The sequence below is a fragment of the Pantherophis guttatus genome, chromosome 17 (genome assembly GCF_059756535.1).
Source record: "Pantherophis guttatus breed Tessera chromosome 17, ASM5975653v1, whole genome shotgun sequence".
NCBI classification, from domain to species: Eukaryota; Metazoa; Chordata; class Lepidosauria; order Squamata; family Colubridae; genus Pantherophis; species Pantherophis guttatus.
In genome coordinates, this window is record NC_142079.1 from 16,147,448 (window position 1) to 16,163,530 (window position 16,083).

General features: G+C 47.1%; 1 protein-coding gene across 1 annotated transcript in view; it reads right to left on the reverse strand.

The window, feature by feature from the left end:
• Positions 1 to 16,083, reverse strand: part of PISD (phosphatidylserine decarboxylase) — a 63,762-nt gene that overhangs the window by 37,893 nt on the left and 9,786 nt on the right. The window contains exon 3 of the mRNA XM_034438503.3: positions 1,712 to 1,887. Coding sequence (XP_034294394.2) covers positions 1,712 to 1,887 — 176 coding nt within the window. The remainder of the gene's footprint in view (positions 1 to 1,711; positions 1,888 to 16,083) is intronic.

Genomic DNA, 16,083 nt, shown 5'->3' on the forward strand with positions numbered 1-16,083 from the left:
GGACTTTAACTCTCAGAATCACCTTGCCAGCTGAGGAATTCTGAGAGTTAAAGTCCACAAGTCTTAAAGTTGCCAAGTTTGGAGACCCCTATTCTAATGGTATCGAGATGCTACCACCCCATCCACCAAACAGAATTCCCAGAATGAGCTTCAAGGCAATTGATGAACACATTGAATAATGCAACCAGGGTTGTAGGGAAGGTCAGTAAAACATGGACTGCTGTGGCTCCACTTCTGACCTTTGGCAAACCAAGGGAAGCTGGAAGAAAAGCTTGAGCCAGGGTGGCCGTTAGAGCAGGATTTCCCCCCACAGGTCCAAAAACATCTTATTCAGACACACCTCTGTGGGGAAATAAATTATGCTCCTACTGTCTTTTTATCTTTATTTTTATTGCTTTAAAACTTTGTTATCATAACAGGCAGTGAGCTAATGGATATCACACCTCTTATTAAGAAGAGAATTTGTATCCCGCCCTTCCGCAGGACAGAGTGAAACACATCTAGCCACCATAAAATATACACAGTATTGATATCAAAAACATCCTCTCCTAACGTTAAAGTCTTGGACTCAGCCGGGGCAGCAGAAGTGCTCCGGGATGCCTCAGATCCTGCCGGCTGCCCAAGAGGTCAACAAGGCAATCCAGCCACTCGCTCACCTCTAATGAATTAATGTACAGGATTCCCCACAGAGCACTTTGAGATCTGGTTACTGGAAATTCACCTTCAGCAAAAAATACAGAAATAGCGCCACACTAAGTATGTCAATCAAAACAAACCTTTTCCTTTTCAGAAACGAATTGATGCATTTAGCCAACAATGCACTGGGACTGTTTGCCAACAGGATGAGACCTGTAAGCATTAACTTTCACCACTACAAGATTTGTTAAGGGAGCAGTGATTTAAAACAAAACAAAAAAAATCCTTCTACCACAGATTATGCTCATTGGCTCTTATATTTAGCAAAGCTCAAGAATTTTGTTCAATCCACATTTTTAACCATCTTACATGATTCCCATTCTAACATGTGAATCAAAATGCAATTAGTCTCTAGATTTCACATTTCTCTGAATTAAAATATTAAAATCAATTGGATGTTAAAATGTATTCATTGCATGTTTTAGATTTTAAAAGATTCAAAGTGAATTGTTTTAAAGTAACACTCATAGTTCATGAATTTTTTTCAAAAACAGTTATTGATTAATGTAGGAATGAGATAAATGAACCGATGCAGACCAGGAATAGACAAATCCATTCATTTACCTAACATTACCAGAAAATCAGGAGGGGGGAAATCCAAAAAATGTAAGGTCTTTTTCATTCAGTATTTTTAATGTTTGTATAACAAAAGACAATTGTAGGATTCTGTAGCCTCTCCTCACCTCTGCTAATACCAGCAAGATTCTGATATCTGGAAATCTTAAATACTTCCCTATAAATTTACAGTGCAGGGATAAACCACAATTTTGATTCAGATCAGCTGTGGAAGCATGGCTTTAATTGGCTGAGCAGAAGAAATACCAGTAGATAAGCAGAAATTCTAAGATAGATTCTCACTTGCCAAATTCAGCATTTTAAACAATGCACTACAATATACTTGTTTCTTCTCATGTTTCCTTGGAAGGATTTGGCATTTTAGAACAAGTTACAGAACGCTTAATATATATATTTTTGATTTGGCATTTAAGAAGTTACAGAATGCTTAATCACTTACTTCCCATTCAGTTGCAATTTTGGGGGCCACCTCCACACCCAACTTTTCAAGATTCTTGTCCTTGTGCTTCTCATATTGCTTGTATCCCACATATCCTGTGCCTGTAGCCACAAGAAGATGCAGTGGACGGATGCGCAGCACCACATTCAGAGGTCCGGTGTGCAAGGGTCTCTGTCCTGGAATGAAAGGGTCCACTCTTTAGAAATCGATTGATTGATTGGTTCGATTTATATGCCGCCCTTCTCCGGAGACTCAGGGCGGTTTACAATGCATTATAGCAATAGCCTTCATACTTTTGTATATACCTGCTTAGTAGGGCTTTCGGCCCCCCCAAGTGGTGTTCTTTTATATACAAAGTCAGCTTATTGCCCCCACAATCCGGGTCATCATTTTACCTACCTCGGAAGGATGGAAGGCTGAGTCAACCTTGAGCCTGGTGAGATTTGAACTCGCAGTAATTGCAGGCAGCTGGCAGCTAAGTGCTACTTAACAGCACTTTAGTCCGCTGCACCATCAAGGCTTTTGAATTGGCTTGTGGTTCAAGCCAAAGGCTTAAGATGACAGGGCTTCACAAAGGCAAAATTTGTATCCAAAAGGACAAAAAGACTAGCTTGCTGCCTGTCATACAGGTTTGTAGCTTCTCACTAGCTACATTGGCTTGCAACTCAAATTTGTCAGACATGAGGCACTTCAGAAAAACCACAACCCTAAGCTATCGGCAAACCAGAACACTGAACAAGAGTTAACCATAATAAGGCATCTACTTTGCTTCTTCCAAATGAAATTAGATTTAGTAGAACACCCTTTTTTCATTTCTGAGAACTATGATAGTCTACTGAAGGTGGTCCATGTTGTGTGGGATATTAAAATACATTTAAATTTTATCAGATGCCAGGAGGTTGCCAGATCTAGCTAGATTTAAGGTGGGAACCCCAAAATCTGATTGAATTTGGGTGCTTTGATTTTTTTATTTAAAAGTAACGAACGATGAAGTTACCTAGGTAACCAACAAACTCAGGAAGCACCAAGGACCCCTCATTTCAACCCTGAGTTACAAACATTCCCCTTTATTAGGAATGAATGACAAATGAAGGAATGCAGATTGAACATAAAATCAATTCACCAGTATAAAACAGGTACTACGTGAAGTGCCTTGGTCCTGGTCTGTAATAAATGTGTTAGTCTTTAAGGTGTCCTAGACCCTTAAATCTTTTGTGCAATTTGGCTACGATGGAAATTGCCAGCCAGTGCAGATTCACTGCAAATATCTAACATAAGAGCCCCAATCTACCTTCTGCTCTTTGCAAAGGGAAGATATCTCCCTCACTGAGGTTTCAGAATAACCTTCTATGGTTCTGCTGCCTCCTGCTGGACAGTTCCTGCTATGGAACTGCTTGCTAACAGCATTTCAGAATTTGGAGGTGAGTGTGAATTTGCTTCAGCATCAAGAAGACCACAGTTGAGATGCACTGACTGAGCTGAAGAGAAACACAATCTGACTGATTGGCCAATGTCAACAAAAGACAATGAAGCTCCCTGGGGGATTCTGAGCCATTCACTGTCTCTCAGTCCAGCTCCAGCACAAGGAGGCAAATTCTCATAAGCAGCTAAGACACAAATCTAACAAATATCCCATCATTTCCTCATGAGATGGTGGAGGAGGAGAGCCATGTTAGTCCACGATGGCAAAAAAATAAAAACCAGGAGTCCAGTAGCCCTTTTTCTGAGTAACAGTTTTTATTTAAAAGGCATCAGTTTTCTTGAGTTGCAACTTAAGTTATCAGATGCATGGAATGACTAGTCTAGTGTAGGATTTAAATTAGGGGAAAGTGGAAGGAAAGACAGGGAAAATCACTTGGTTATGCAGAAGCAGATGTGAGACTGATTGTAAGCAACTGATCAATTAAAAATTGCAACGTGTTAAAAGCACCTTGTGTTTGTTGAGGTCTTTTAAGATTGTCTGAATACTTTTGCTCTGTTCTCTGCTCCCTGAGAGGGCTCCATGGATTAGTCTAGAGCAGGGGTCTGCAACCTTAAACATTGAAAGAGCCATTTGGACCCGTTTCCCACAGAAAAGAAAAGACTGGGAGCCACAAAACCCTTCCCGTGCCTGACTATTTCTTGAGCGGCCACAAAACTAGCATATGTAGTTGAATTAAACATTCTGTTTTCTTCTGAAACTTTTCTTTTCTTGTATTTATCCATGGTTGGCCTACTGGGGGTTGAAAAGTTCAATAAATCGCGTGCCAGTGGGTGTCGCACATTGGCGATTGTGACATATATTTTGAGTGACAGGGAGCCGCAGCAGAGGGGTGAAAAAGCCACATGCAGCTCCAGAGCCGCAGGTTGCTGACCCCTGGTCTATAGATTTCCCTGGAGGGGTAATTTAGTTTCCTGAAGGCCTGCTTCCATCTCTGTCCAGCAGGCCAGAACAAATGTGCTTGTAGCGGAGAGTTTGGCTACAGATGGTGTGTGCTGGGTGAAAGCTGGAAGCATTCAGCAGTTCTCCTGCATAAGATGGAGCTAATGTGTACATGATGTACTTGTAGAGGGACATCAAGGTAGAGGATGTTCTGTACTTTGGTCTAGGCTGAGGGCGATGATGATGGGGGGGGGGAGTTTTTGAAGTCCTCATGGAACTGGATTATTAGTACAGGATGAAAATGTCATCAATTAATCAAGTAAAAGAGGAGCTTCAATGTGAACAGCATCTCACCTATATATGCCACAGAAGTTAAGAACCACCGAAACTAGAAATGAACAGATCCAACGTAACATCATGGAAATTGCTGGAAAGTATGTCCATGCCAGAAACCAAAGAGAACAAACAGGTGGGAGAAATGGAGTTAGACAAGCAGGCATTTTATCACCATTTTTCTTCAATCTGTATGCTGAAGTGATCATGTGTAAATTAGATCTGGAACTGCCTGATGTTGGAGTGAAGATTGGGGAAGAACCATAAATAATATGAGGTATGCAGATAATACAACACTATTGGCTGAAAATAAGGAAGACCTGGAAAAATGATCTGGAAAATGAAGGATGAAAGTAAAAAAGTAGGACTGATTCTTAACTTCAGGAAAACAAAGATAACGACAGCAGCTGCAGGTAGACATGAGATGTTTAAAATCAATAAGGAGGAAATGGAATTAATTCGAGAATTTATCTTCCTTGGATCAAGAATTGTTCACGATGGCAGTTCTACATCTGAAAGGAAATGCAGGATAACCTCAGGCTGCACTGCAATAGTTAACATGAATAAGATCTGGAAAAGCAGAGATATTGATAGAGATACAAAAAGCAGTAGAACAGTAATCTTCCCTATAATGATGTGTGGTGTGAGAGTTGGACACTAAGAACAGCTGAGCAAAGAAGAATTTAGGCCTTTGAACTGTGGTGCGGGTGTAAATTATTGTGTATACCATGGACAACCAGAACTAATAGAGAGGTGCCAAATCCTATAAAGCATTACTAGAAGCCAAAATCATAAGACTACGTGTCGAGCCCCGAATGGGTCTTGCCATTGTTAGGGAGGAAGATGAGAAGGGGCCGAGTGGCTGTAAACTCCGGTGACGTGCTCCCAGCTGTTTGGAAGGACCTTGCCACTCAAGCACAAAAGAAACGAACGCTTTCATCGGAGCTCGGTGGAGCATAAAGCTTGCAAATGGCGCCTCCTTGTGATGTAACAGAAGCGTGCCCTATCGTCGAGCAAGCTAGTGGGAAGGGGTGTGTGGTGTTGACTGTTTGATTGCCAAATGGTAAATTGCTTGTTACTAAGTGTATAAAGAGTGCTACACAGTGGCTGCATGTAGCACTAACTTTAAACGTCGATGCCGGCTTGTGCCTTACTCCTGCCTGTGTTGCTGTGCTTAACCTGATTAAAGATGCTGCAAACCGCTTCGTTTCCTTCTGGTTGTTGTTTGCTTCCAGAGCGTTTGGGTGGACAAGTCGAGAGAAAGTTAGTGCTCCCCTCAATCACCATCCCAACCACCTTTTCTAGTAGCATATTGTGTGTTGGAGGCATTTCGTTATAGCAGAAGGGACGGCGCCAGGAGTCTCGGAGTTGGAGGTACCTCTAGAGGCAGGCGTGGAGGAGGTACTCGTGGAAGCGGAGGGGCTGCAAACCGCACCCCCTGAACAGCCGGTGGTCAGACCCAAACTGCGCCAGCTACGTGAGGAGGATTGTTGTGGGCTGGCTGGTACGCAGAGTCAGGGGTTTGAGCATTCTGGACAGGCTTCTGGTAGAGACTGGTGGCCCAGTTCCACCCACACTGGTTCTAAACTGCCAACTCCTCCCCTGTTGGGTCCGTCTTTCAGGGGTTGGAGGGAAAGGCGCTGGACAGATGACGAGAAAGCGGATTGGGGTTTTGCAACTACGGGTCCTGACTCCAGTGCTATGGAAGCCCTTCGAGACAGGTTTGGGGAGGGGAGTTTTTGGGATGCCCCCTCTTGGCAGCCCTGGGCCACCGGATTGGAGCCGTTACCGGGCATGTCTTGGCAGGACAATGGACTTTCCAGGTCAGAGGTCCGGTTCCGCATAGCCAGCCTTAAATTTCGAAGGGAACAAGAACCAGGTCGAGCGGAGGGCCAGACCGGGGCCTGGGAACATCGGATGCCCAAGGGGGAGTCCAGCAACAGGGGTCCCAAGCAACCACCGCATAGAAGAGAGGTAGGGGCTGGAAAAAGGGCACAACATCTTGTGGGAGACCAGTTTGGTTCCATGGACGGGAGGACCGTTGAAGACCAAAGGAGTGATGGGGAGAACAGGCCACCTGTCCCGCCTCCAGCGTGGCCTCCAGTTCCTGGGATGTGGGCACCTCAACCCATTTGGGCCCCCCCCCAGCACTGCAAACTACATTCGACAGGAGCCCAGACCATGTGGCGTTGTTCCTAAGCCAGGTGATCAGTCATCTAGATCCAGGATGGCCGCCCCAGTTTTCTTCAGGAAGAAGGATGGCGGGGTACGTTTGTGCGTTGACTTCCGAGGTTTGAACGGAGTGTGTGTAGAACATTTGTATCCTCTTCCGCTTATGAAGGATCTTTTAGCCGCATTATCAACTGACCATATTTTCACAAAGCTCGATTTGCAGGAAGCGTACTACCGGGTTCGGATCAAGCAGGGTGATGAATGGAAGACCACCTTCAATTGTCCCCTCGATAGTTACCAGTATCAGGTTATGCCATTTGGACTCCAAGGCACTCCAGCTGTGTTATTAATGAAGTGCTGCATGAGCATCTTTACAGAGGAGTTCTTGTTTATTTAGACGACATCCTGATCTACACCCACAACTTGGAAGGACACATGAAATTGGTACGTCAGGTTTTGGAGAAACTGTTGGCTGCTAAACTGTTTATAAAACTCTCAAATGCGAATTCCATAAGTCGAAAATAGATTATCTCGGTTATCGAATATCGAGCAACGATAAAGAAATGGATCCACGTAAGGTCCAGGCTATTGTGGAGTGGCAAGCTCCTAAAAAAAGGAAGCAACTCCAAAGTTTCCTTGGTTTTGCTAATTTCTATCGCCAGTTTGTCCCCGCCTTTGCCACTATAGCTCTACCATTAACAGACCTGTTATGCACTAAACCAGCTATTGTAAACCTAAGACCAAGGCAGATGTTGCAATGGTCAGCCCAATGCCAAAGTGCGTTCGAGCAATTGAAATATCTCTTCACCAGAGAACCAGTACTCAAGCATCCTGATCTGTCACGTGAGTTCATTGTTCAGGCTGACGCCAGCGACGTTGCTATGGGAGCAGTGTTGTTGCAAAAGGATGAGCAGAATCAAAGATGTCCTTGTGCTTATACATCACATAAACTGAACACCACGGAGATGGGGTGGGCGATTTGGGAAAAAGAAGCTTTCGCTGTCCGATGGGCGTTGATAACTTGGTGTCACATTCTGGAAGGGGCAACCCTCCCATTTGAAGTGTGGACAGACCATAAAAATCTAGAAGCGTTGCAAACGCCTAGGCGTCTATCTCCAAAACAGCTACGCTGGGCACAATATTTTCGAAGGTTTTCCTTTAAACTCAAATATGTACCAGCAGGGAAGAATTTCCTTGCTGACGCGCTATCACGTATGCCGCAATACAATAGCAAGCGCGAAGAAGTAATGGAATCCCTTATACCACCCATTGGGACTGGACAACCTGTTGCAGCAGCGCTACAAAAAGAATTGTCTTTCTTAACGGACCTACGAACGGCTATCCAACAGGACACATGGTTAACCCAAAACCAGACATCGGTAGTCCTACGAGATGGATTGGGGTGGAGTGGGGATCGGCTGTACATTCCAGAACCACTCCAAGCGACAGTCCTACGACGGTGTCATGATGCCAAACCAGCAGGTCACTATGGTTTCCTTAAAACTCTTCACTTGATCAGTTTTGGTGGCCATGGATGCATGGTGAAATTGAACGATACGTGAAAGAGTGCCCCACTCTAAACCATGGTCAGGGAAGCCGATTGGGCGTTTGCAGCCAGTGGCTGATCCTAGTTGTCCGTGGGAGGAGGTAGCGATGGACTTTATAGTGGACCTCCCTTCTAGCAATGGATATACCGTCATCTGGATGGTAGTGGACCTATTTTCGAAGCAAGCGCACTTCATACCCTGTCGAGGTTTACCGTCTGCTCGACAGTTGACAGACATGTTCATCCAACATATTTACCGTCTTCATGGAGTCCTGAAGCAAATTATATCAGATCGGGGTGTCCAGTTCACCGCTCGATTCTGGAGATCTTTCATCCACCGGATAGGATCTACCCAGGGGTTAAGTTCAGCCTTCCATCCCAGTACTAACGGGGCTGCAGAACGGGCTAATGCCACAGTGGAACGTTATCTCCGTTGTTATGTTTCTTACCAACAAACTGACTGGTCTGCTTTGATCCCATTCGCTGAAGTCGCATACAATAACATCAGCCATCGTAGTACAGGCTTTTCTCCTTTCCAAATCATCTACGGGAAAGAATTCCCTGCCATACCTGAAGTAGAACCTCCAGCTACAGATGTAGCTACGCCTTCCAGCTGGGCAGACAAAATCCGACAAACGTGGCCAGAGGTTAAGGCTGCTCTACAAAAAGCAGCAAGTGAATACAAACTGTATATCGATAAAAAAAGAGCAGATCCAAAACCGTTTTCAGTGGGGGATCAAGTTTATTTATCAACCAAATATTTAAAACTATGGTTGCCTAGTAAGAAATTAGGGCCCAAATATATAGGTCCTTTCCCTATAACATGCGTGATCAACCCCGTCACTGTAGTGCTCAAATTACCTTCACTGTTAGGAAAAGTACACCCTGTTTTTCATAGCAGCCTCCTAAAGCCCGTCAGTGGAGATAGAGCTACGACTCAGCCTGACCCACCAGGACCGAACCATACCGACCAGTATGAGATAGATAAAGTGTTAGATTCCCAACAACGCAGGGGCAGGCTGCAGTACTTAGTACGTTGGAAAGGTTATCCATTAGCACAAGCGTCTTGGGTGGCAGCCCCAGATGTCCATGCCGACCGGTTAATCCGTCGGTATCATCGCCAACATCCAGATAATCACCTCCAGTGGATGATGCCTTGAAGTCCGTTTGTTTCATATATACAGTGCCTCAAAATCCATGGTGGCCCAAATGGTAAAAATTAGGAAGATTGCTTATAGAGACATTTCTTAGGATGTCTTCTCTAGCTGGGAATATTAAGTCCATGAAATTTGATTCTGCAGTTGTGTTTGAGACAGTGAGATGCTTGAGACAGTGAGACAGCCCAGATTCTGTATTCTCTGATTGAAGCCCCTAAGGAGTGCGGTACCACAAAGTTCCGCCTTAGGCCCAGTACTCTTCAATATCTTCATAAATGACTTAGATGAGGGAAAGAACGTTGTCTTACCTGAACGTTCATTTTCAGCTTCACTGCGAATGCAATCCACATATGGGTTGTATTCCCCATCGCTTATCTCTGACTGGGTAATTTTTCTTGAATATCTCCCTCCGTGCTGTGGCCACGCCCTGCTGTCCCATGATGCATCAGTCTTTGAACGAAGGCGCGACCACCTAGGTGAGGATCAGAGTCAGGTAAGTAAATACAATGGAACCACAAGAAAACTGGAACCAGTAGAAGGATAAAGAAACCAATGCAACAATAGGGTGGGGGTTGATTGCATTCGCAGTGAAGCTGAAAATGAACGTTCAGGTAAGACAACGTTCTTTTTCCAGCTCACTGCTCATGCAATCCACATATGGGATATACCAAAGTTCAGATCCCAAGGGTGGGAGACGAATCGCTCCCAGCGACCTGGCCTGCGAGAACACTCTGTAGAACACGCCGTCCAAATGAAGCCTCGGCTGAGGCGTAAACATCGATCTTATAGTGTCTAACAAACGGCGTAGCAGAGGACCACGTGGCAGCTCGGCAGATATCTGAGACCGACGCCTGCGTAGCCCAAGCGGCCGATGTTGCAGCGCTACGCGTAGAGTGAGGCAAAACACGAGGAGGGACAGGACAGCCTCGTTGTTCGTAAGCCATGGCGATGCACTTTTTAATCCATCTGCCTACAGTACACGGAGATATCTTTTGACCTAATGATGAAGGATGAAAAGAAACCAAAAGTGCCTCAGACTTCCGGAACGATTCAGTTCTACGAAAGTATCGACGTAAAGCTCTACGGACGTCGAGGGTATGCCAGTCCTTCTCTCGTAGGTGCTTGGGCGAGGGACAGAAATCCGGAAGCACGAGCTCCTGGGCACGATGGAAATAGGAGTTTATTTTAGGCAAGAACGTAGGATCCAGGCGCAAGATCACGGTATTGGGTTGAAAGATGCAGAGATCTTTTCTAATTGACAACGCTTTAAGTTCGGAAACCCGTCTTGCAGAGGTGATCGCCAAAAGGAAGGCCACCTTGTAGGATAAATACTTGAGAGGAACAGAACCCAAGGGTTCAAAGGGAGGAGACATAAGGGCCTGAAGAACAAGTGGGAGATCCCAGGACGGGTAACGATGGACAGGCGGTGGACGGAGATTAACAGCCCCGTGGAGAAAACCTTTAATCGACGGGTGCAGAGACAGAGAAGAGTAAGGAGGACATCTGATGACCGTGGATAAGGCAGCAGTTTGATGCCGGAGGGTAGACGGTGACAAACCCTTGTCGAGACCTGCTTGTAGGAAGCACAAAACATCCACAATTTGAGCCGAGGTAGGGTCAATTAATTTGACAGCGCACCAAGAACAGAAGGATTTCCAGGAAGACTCATATATCCGAGAAGTCGAAGGTCTTCGAGAGGCCTGGATCGTATCTATGACAGAGTCCGGAATACAGTCTTTTTGTAGAATGACCCGCTCAAACGCCAGACGGCTAATTTGAGCCATCCTGGGTCTGGATGAGCGATCGCCCCTTGACAAAGCGACAGACGTTCTTGCGGAATCACCCACGGTGGGTGGAGCGACAATGCTACCAGATCCGCATACCACGAGCGGCGTGGCCAATCTGGGGCCACCAAGAGGAGTTCCGCTTGTTCCTCTAGCAGCTTGTGTATTACCTGAGGAATCAGGGGAATTGGAGGAAAGGCGTATAATAGACCCTGTGGCCAGTGGCATCTGAGTGCATTGTGATCCTCCGCCACCTGACACGGGTAGCGAGTCACAAACCGTGGAAGTTGAGCATTTGACGGGCTGGCAAAAAGGTCCACCTCGGGTACGCCGAAGATGAAACAAGCCGTGCGAAAAAGCCTGAGGTGAAGTTGCCATTCGAATTGGTCTATGGTCCGTCTGCTGAGCCAGTCGGCCCTGGTGTTCTCCACACCGGAAATGTGATCGGCCCTCAACGATAGGACATGCGTCTCCGCCCAACGCAGAAGGCGTTCGGACTCCAACATCAGGGGTCTTGACCGAGTGCCCCCTTCTTTGTTTATATGGGCCTTCGCTGCGATATTGTCCGTTAGGACAAGGACGTGATGGCCCGACAAGTGAGGTTGAAAATGACACAGAGCTAGACGAATGGCCCTTAATTCCAAAAGATTGATGTTGAGTCGTCTCTCTGCCACGGACCAGCGGCCCTGTACAATCTGGTCGTGAAGATGAGCCCCCCAGCCCTGGAGGCTGACATCCGAGGTCAAGGTCAGGCGGTCCTGAACCAGGAAGTGCGAGCCCTTGCGAAGTCCCGGTCCTAACCACCAACGAAGGGAGAGACGAAGTTGAGGTGGAAGGGGCACCTTGCGGAGAGAATCGCTTTGGCCTGATCGTTGGTAAGGGAGGAGAAACCATTGTAACGGCCTCGTGTGACGACGGGCCCATGGTACAATTGAGAAGCTCGAGACCATTTTCCCCAGCAACTGAGAGAGATGAAGGAGAGGAATGGACTGTTGTGATAGGACTAGATGAATTAAATCGCAGATGCTTTGAATTCTGTCCGGGGAAAGAAAAACTTGCCCCTGTACAGTGTCTATAATCGCACCGAGGTGCAGCAGAGTGATGGAAGGGTGAAGGTGGCTTTTCGGGAAGTTTATTGAAAAGCCGTGGATCTGAAAGGCCTCGACGACATTGCGAAGATCTCGAGACGCTTGACTTCTGGACGATGACAGGACCAGGATGTCGTCGAGATAACATAAGACCCTGACAGGAATCTTCCTGAGGGAGGCCGCCACTACCGCCACCAACTTTGTAAAGGTTCTTGGGGCTGATGATAAGCCAAAGGGCATGGCGCAGTACTGATAGTGGTCCTCCCCAATCTGGAAACGCAGAAACCTTCGGTGTGCCGGACGGACCGGAACATGCAGATATGCCTCCCTGAGGTCGACTGACTGGAGGAAATCCCCTCGACGAATTCCTCCAAGGATGGACCTCAGAGAGTGCATTTTGAATCTGCGGTAAGATACTGATAGATTCAATTGTTTTAGGTTGAGGATGGCCCTCCAACCCCCGGAATGCTTTGGAACCAGAAAGAGGGTTGAATAGAAGCCCTCGCCCCGTTGCTCTGGGGGAACTGGCTCTATTGCCTTGATATGTAACAGGTGGCAAACTTCCTTCCGTAGTTGGCAGTCCAACTCCATCTGGAGAGGAGGGCAGCAGATGTGGCGAGATGGAGGGCGGCCCAGGAACTCTATGGCCAGACCTTCGGACACCGTACGAAGAATCCACGCATCCGTGGTTGACTGTTCCCATTGATGACGAAAAAGATGGAGTCGGCCACCAATGGGATCCAACAGGGTGTAGTCACTTCCCTCTGCGGAATTGACGGAAGCCGGAACCACGGAAGGGACGCTTGGCTGTGGTGGTGTTGCGGGACCTATCTCGAAAGCGCTGGCGGTCGGACGAACGGTCAGGACCTTGAATGTAGGAACGTTGAGAGTAGGGAGCTCCTGAGCCCGACGAAGCTCGAAAGGACTGCTGCTGATAATAAGGTGTATAGCGGTGCTCAGGGCGGCGATAAGACGAAGTAGGCATAACTTTACGTTTGTCCTTATCTTCGACCAGGACGGGATCGACGGCGGCACCAAAGAGAGACGGAGCCTTATATGGAGCCGCTGCCAGTTTCCATTTGGCTTTGGAGTCAGCTCTCCAGTTCCTAAGCCAAAACAGGTGCCTTGATGTTATAGAGGAGGCCAAAGCTCTCGAAGTGAATTTAACCGAATTCAAAGATGCATCCGCCGAATACTCGGTGGCAGCAACAATTTTGTTCAAATCTTGATGGAGGCACGTATCCTCCGGTGGTAATTTGTCCTGGAGTTGCCTTAGCCAAAGTAGCGTCGCTCGATTGAAAAAGGAAGTGGCGGTAGCGGTCTTAATCGCCCAGGCCAGAGCTTGATGCTCCTTGCGAAAAGAGAGCTCCGACTTTCTGTCCTCCGATTTAAGAACATCCAAGGAGTCAGTGGAGACTAGGGAGGACGAAGACAGATTAGCAATCGGAGGGTCCACCACCGGTAAGGACAGTAAGGCGTCTAATTCTGGTGCAGTGCAATAAAGTTTCTTGTCTAGGGCATTGGGCCCCATTAACGAACCCGGTTGAGACCAGGGAGACTGCAGGACATCTGAAAAGAGTTGGGGGCAGGGAATGAAATCCTTGCCCTGCTTAGAAGAGGAGAACAGAGCCTCGTGAGGGGCGGTAGCGTCAGAGGAAGAAGAAGGCGATTCAGTCATGTTGGTGGTCTGCCGAGCCTTATGGAGAAGGGATTTAAACAAAGAAGGCCTGAATAATCCAGTAAAGGCAGGCACATCAGGCGCAAGACCTTCATCTTCCGAAAGTTCCAAGTCCTCCATAGGTTCATGACCACAATCAGATTCATCCGACGAGGCAGGTGCCAAACGTGAAGGTGATTTGGCACGAGTTGGAACCGACGAAGAAGGCATGGAAGGTGGCACAATCGGGACCTGTTGCAAAGAAGATTGATGAATCCCAGCTGCCAACAGAGAGGACAAGGCATTGGAGAGTAAGGAGTGCAAATCTATCTGAGGCGCCATTAATTGACCATCCGGGCCGCGGAGACCGGCAGAGGTCGGAGTAAAGGTTGCTTCTGGGCAACTCGGAGGAGGATGAGACGATCCACCCAGCCCCACAGATGAAACATCCGGTAGTGACATGGAGGCTCTTTTAGACAGCCTGCCAGAAACACCCGATTGAGCCTCGTTGGAAGCCGAGGGACGAGAAGGTGAGGCCAGCGATGTCACAGATGATTGGCCATGAGAGATCAGAGGTGGATCAGTCGGAAAAACAGAGGCCAAGGAGGCTTGTCTGGCCTTGTCAAACTGACGCTCAAGGGCCTTGTGGCGGCGTTGAGCGTCTTTATCTGCTGCCGAGGACCTGAGGTGGCGGGTATCATCAGAGGCCGACGTAGGTCTGGCACGTGACTTTGACCTGTGTTTGGAAGGGGCCCTAGGTGGACTGGGCTCATGATCCCCATCTGAGGAAAGGTAAGCATCCGCCATTGTAAACGCAGAATTACTCTTTGATGCCAGCAGTGCGTATTTTTATTATTTTCTTCTTTCTTTCCTTTTTTTTTTATTTTTTTATTTTTATCTGTTTTATTTATTTATTTATTTATTTATTTATTTTTAATTATTAAAACAGAGAACAAGAGCAGCAAAAAACAGCGCAACAGGTATGCAGAAAAGCAATAACAAAAAGGCAGCGGAAGCCTAAGGTCCCAATTAATAGGGACAGCAAGGGCAATCGATAAACTGAAACTGCAGGCAACTGGTGAAACAATTTCACAGCAGGCGGTCAGAAAAAACTCAAAGGTAAAGTTCGCCAGAAAAGGAGGCCTCGGCGTCGCTCGTAAGGAAGCGGGCGAGCGAAGAAAGCTAACAAAATGGCCGCCAAGGAGTAGTCCAAAATGGCGGCCGGAGAATCGCAACGGCCTTTGCAAGGGTGCGGGCTGTCACTGGGGAATCCCGAGACGAAACTCTCACTGCCCCGATTATGTAGGAGATGCAGGTGCCGCCCGAAGGACAGACACCTGATTCGCTCACCACTCGTGGAGATTACTGCAGCCGATCCCAGGAAGGCGCCAAATTTTGAATTGAAGCCGGCGACCAAGGCGCTCAGAAGAGGAGCGAACTTGTGGAGAATACGTCAGAGCCTGCAGGGCGAACCATGCGGTGAGCTCCGGAGCCGCCGCTACGAGCCCAGCAAGCAAAAAAATGGCAAGGAATGGTGTGGGGGGTGCAGCGACAGCCGACAGCCCCTCGCGCACACCGGCGGCTAGAAGATAAAGAGGGGGATCGCCCCGAAGGACGAAATCCCCAGCTGCGGGCAGTCGATGTCAGAAAAGCCCCGGCGAAGGGTGAGGGGAAGGCTCCCGCTCTAACCCCCGTCTTGCAGCAGAAATAAAGGGCTCAGCCGGAAAAATAATCTAAGCAAAAATAAAGAAAGAACCTAGCGCAGGTGCTAAAAAAACGCTGAAAATATCACCACGAAGGGAGAAATACACCAGTCTCAAAGCGACTGAGTAAAAAGACTGATGCATCATGGGACAGCAGGGCGTGGCCACAGCACGGAGGGAAATATTCAAGAAAAATTACCCAGTCAGAGATAAGCGATGGGGAATACAACCCATATGTGGATTGCATGAGCAGTGAGCTGGAAAATAGAAGGGAAACTCAACAAATTTGTGGATGATACTAAGCTGGCAGGAATAGCTTAACACCCTAGAAGATAGGTTCAATATCCAGATGGAACTTGACAGACTTGGGCCCTATCTAACAAAATGAAATACAGTGTAGAGAAAAGTAAAGTCTTACACTTAGGCAAGAAAAACCAAAAGTAGACATATAGACTGGGTGAAACCAGGCTTAATAGCAATAACTGAGAGCGATCTTGGAGTCTTAGTGGACAACCAATTAAATATGAGTGAACAGTGTGTGGCAGCAGCCAAAAAAGCCAATGCAATCCT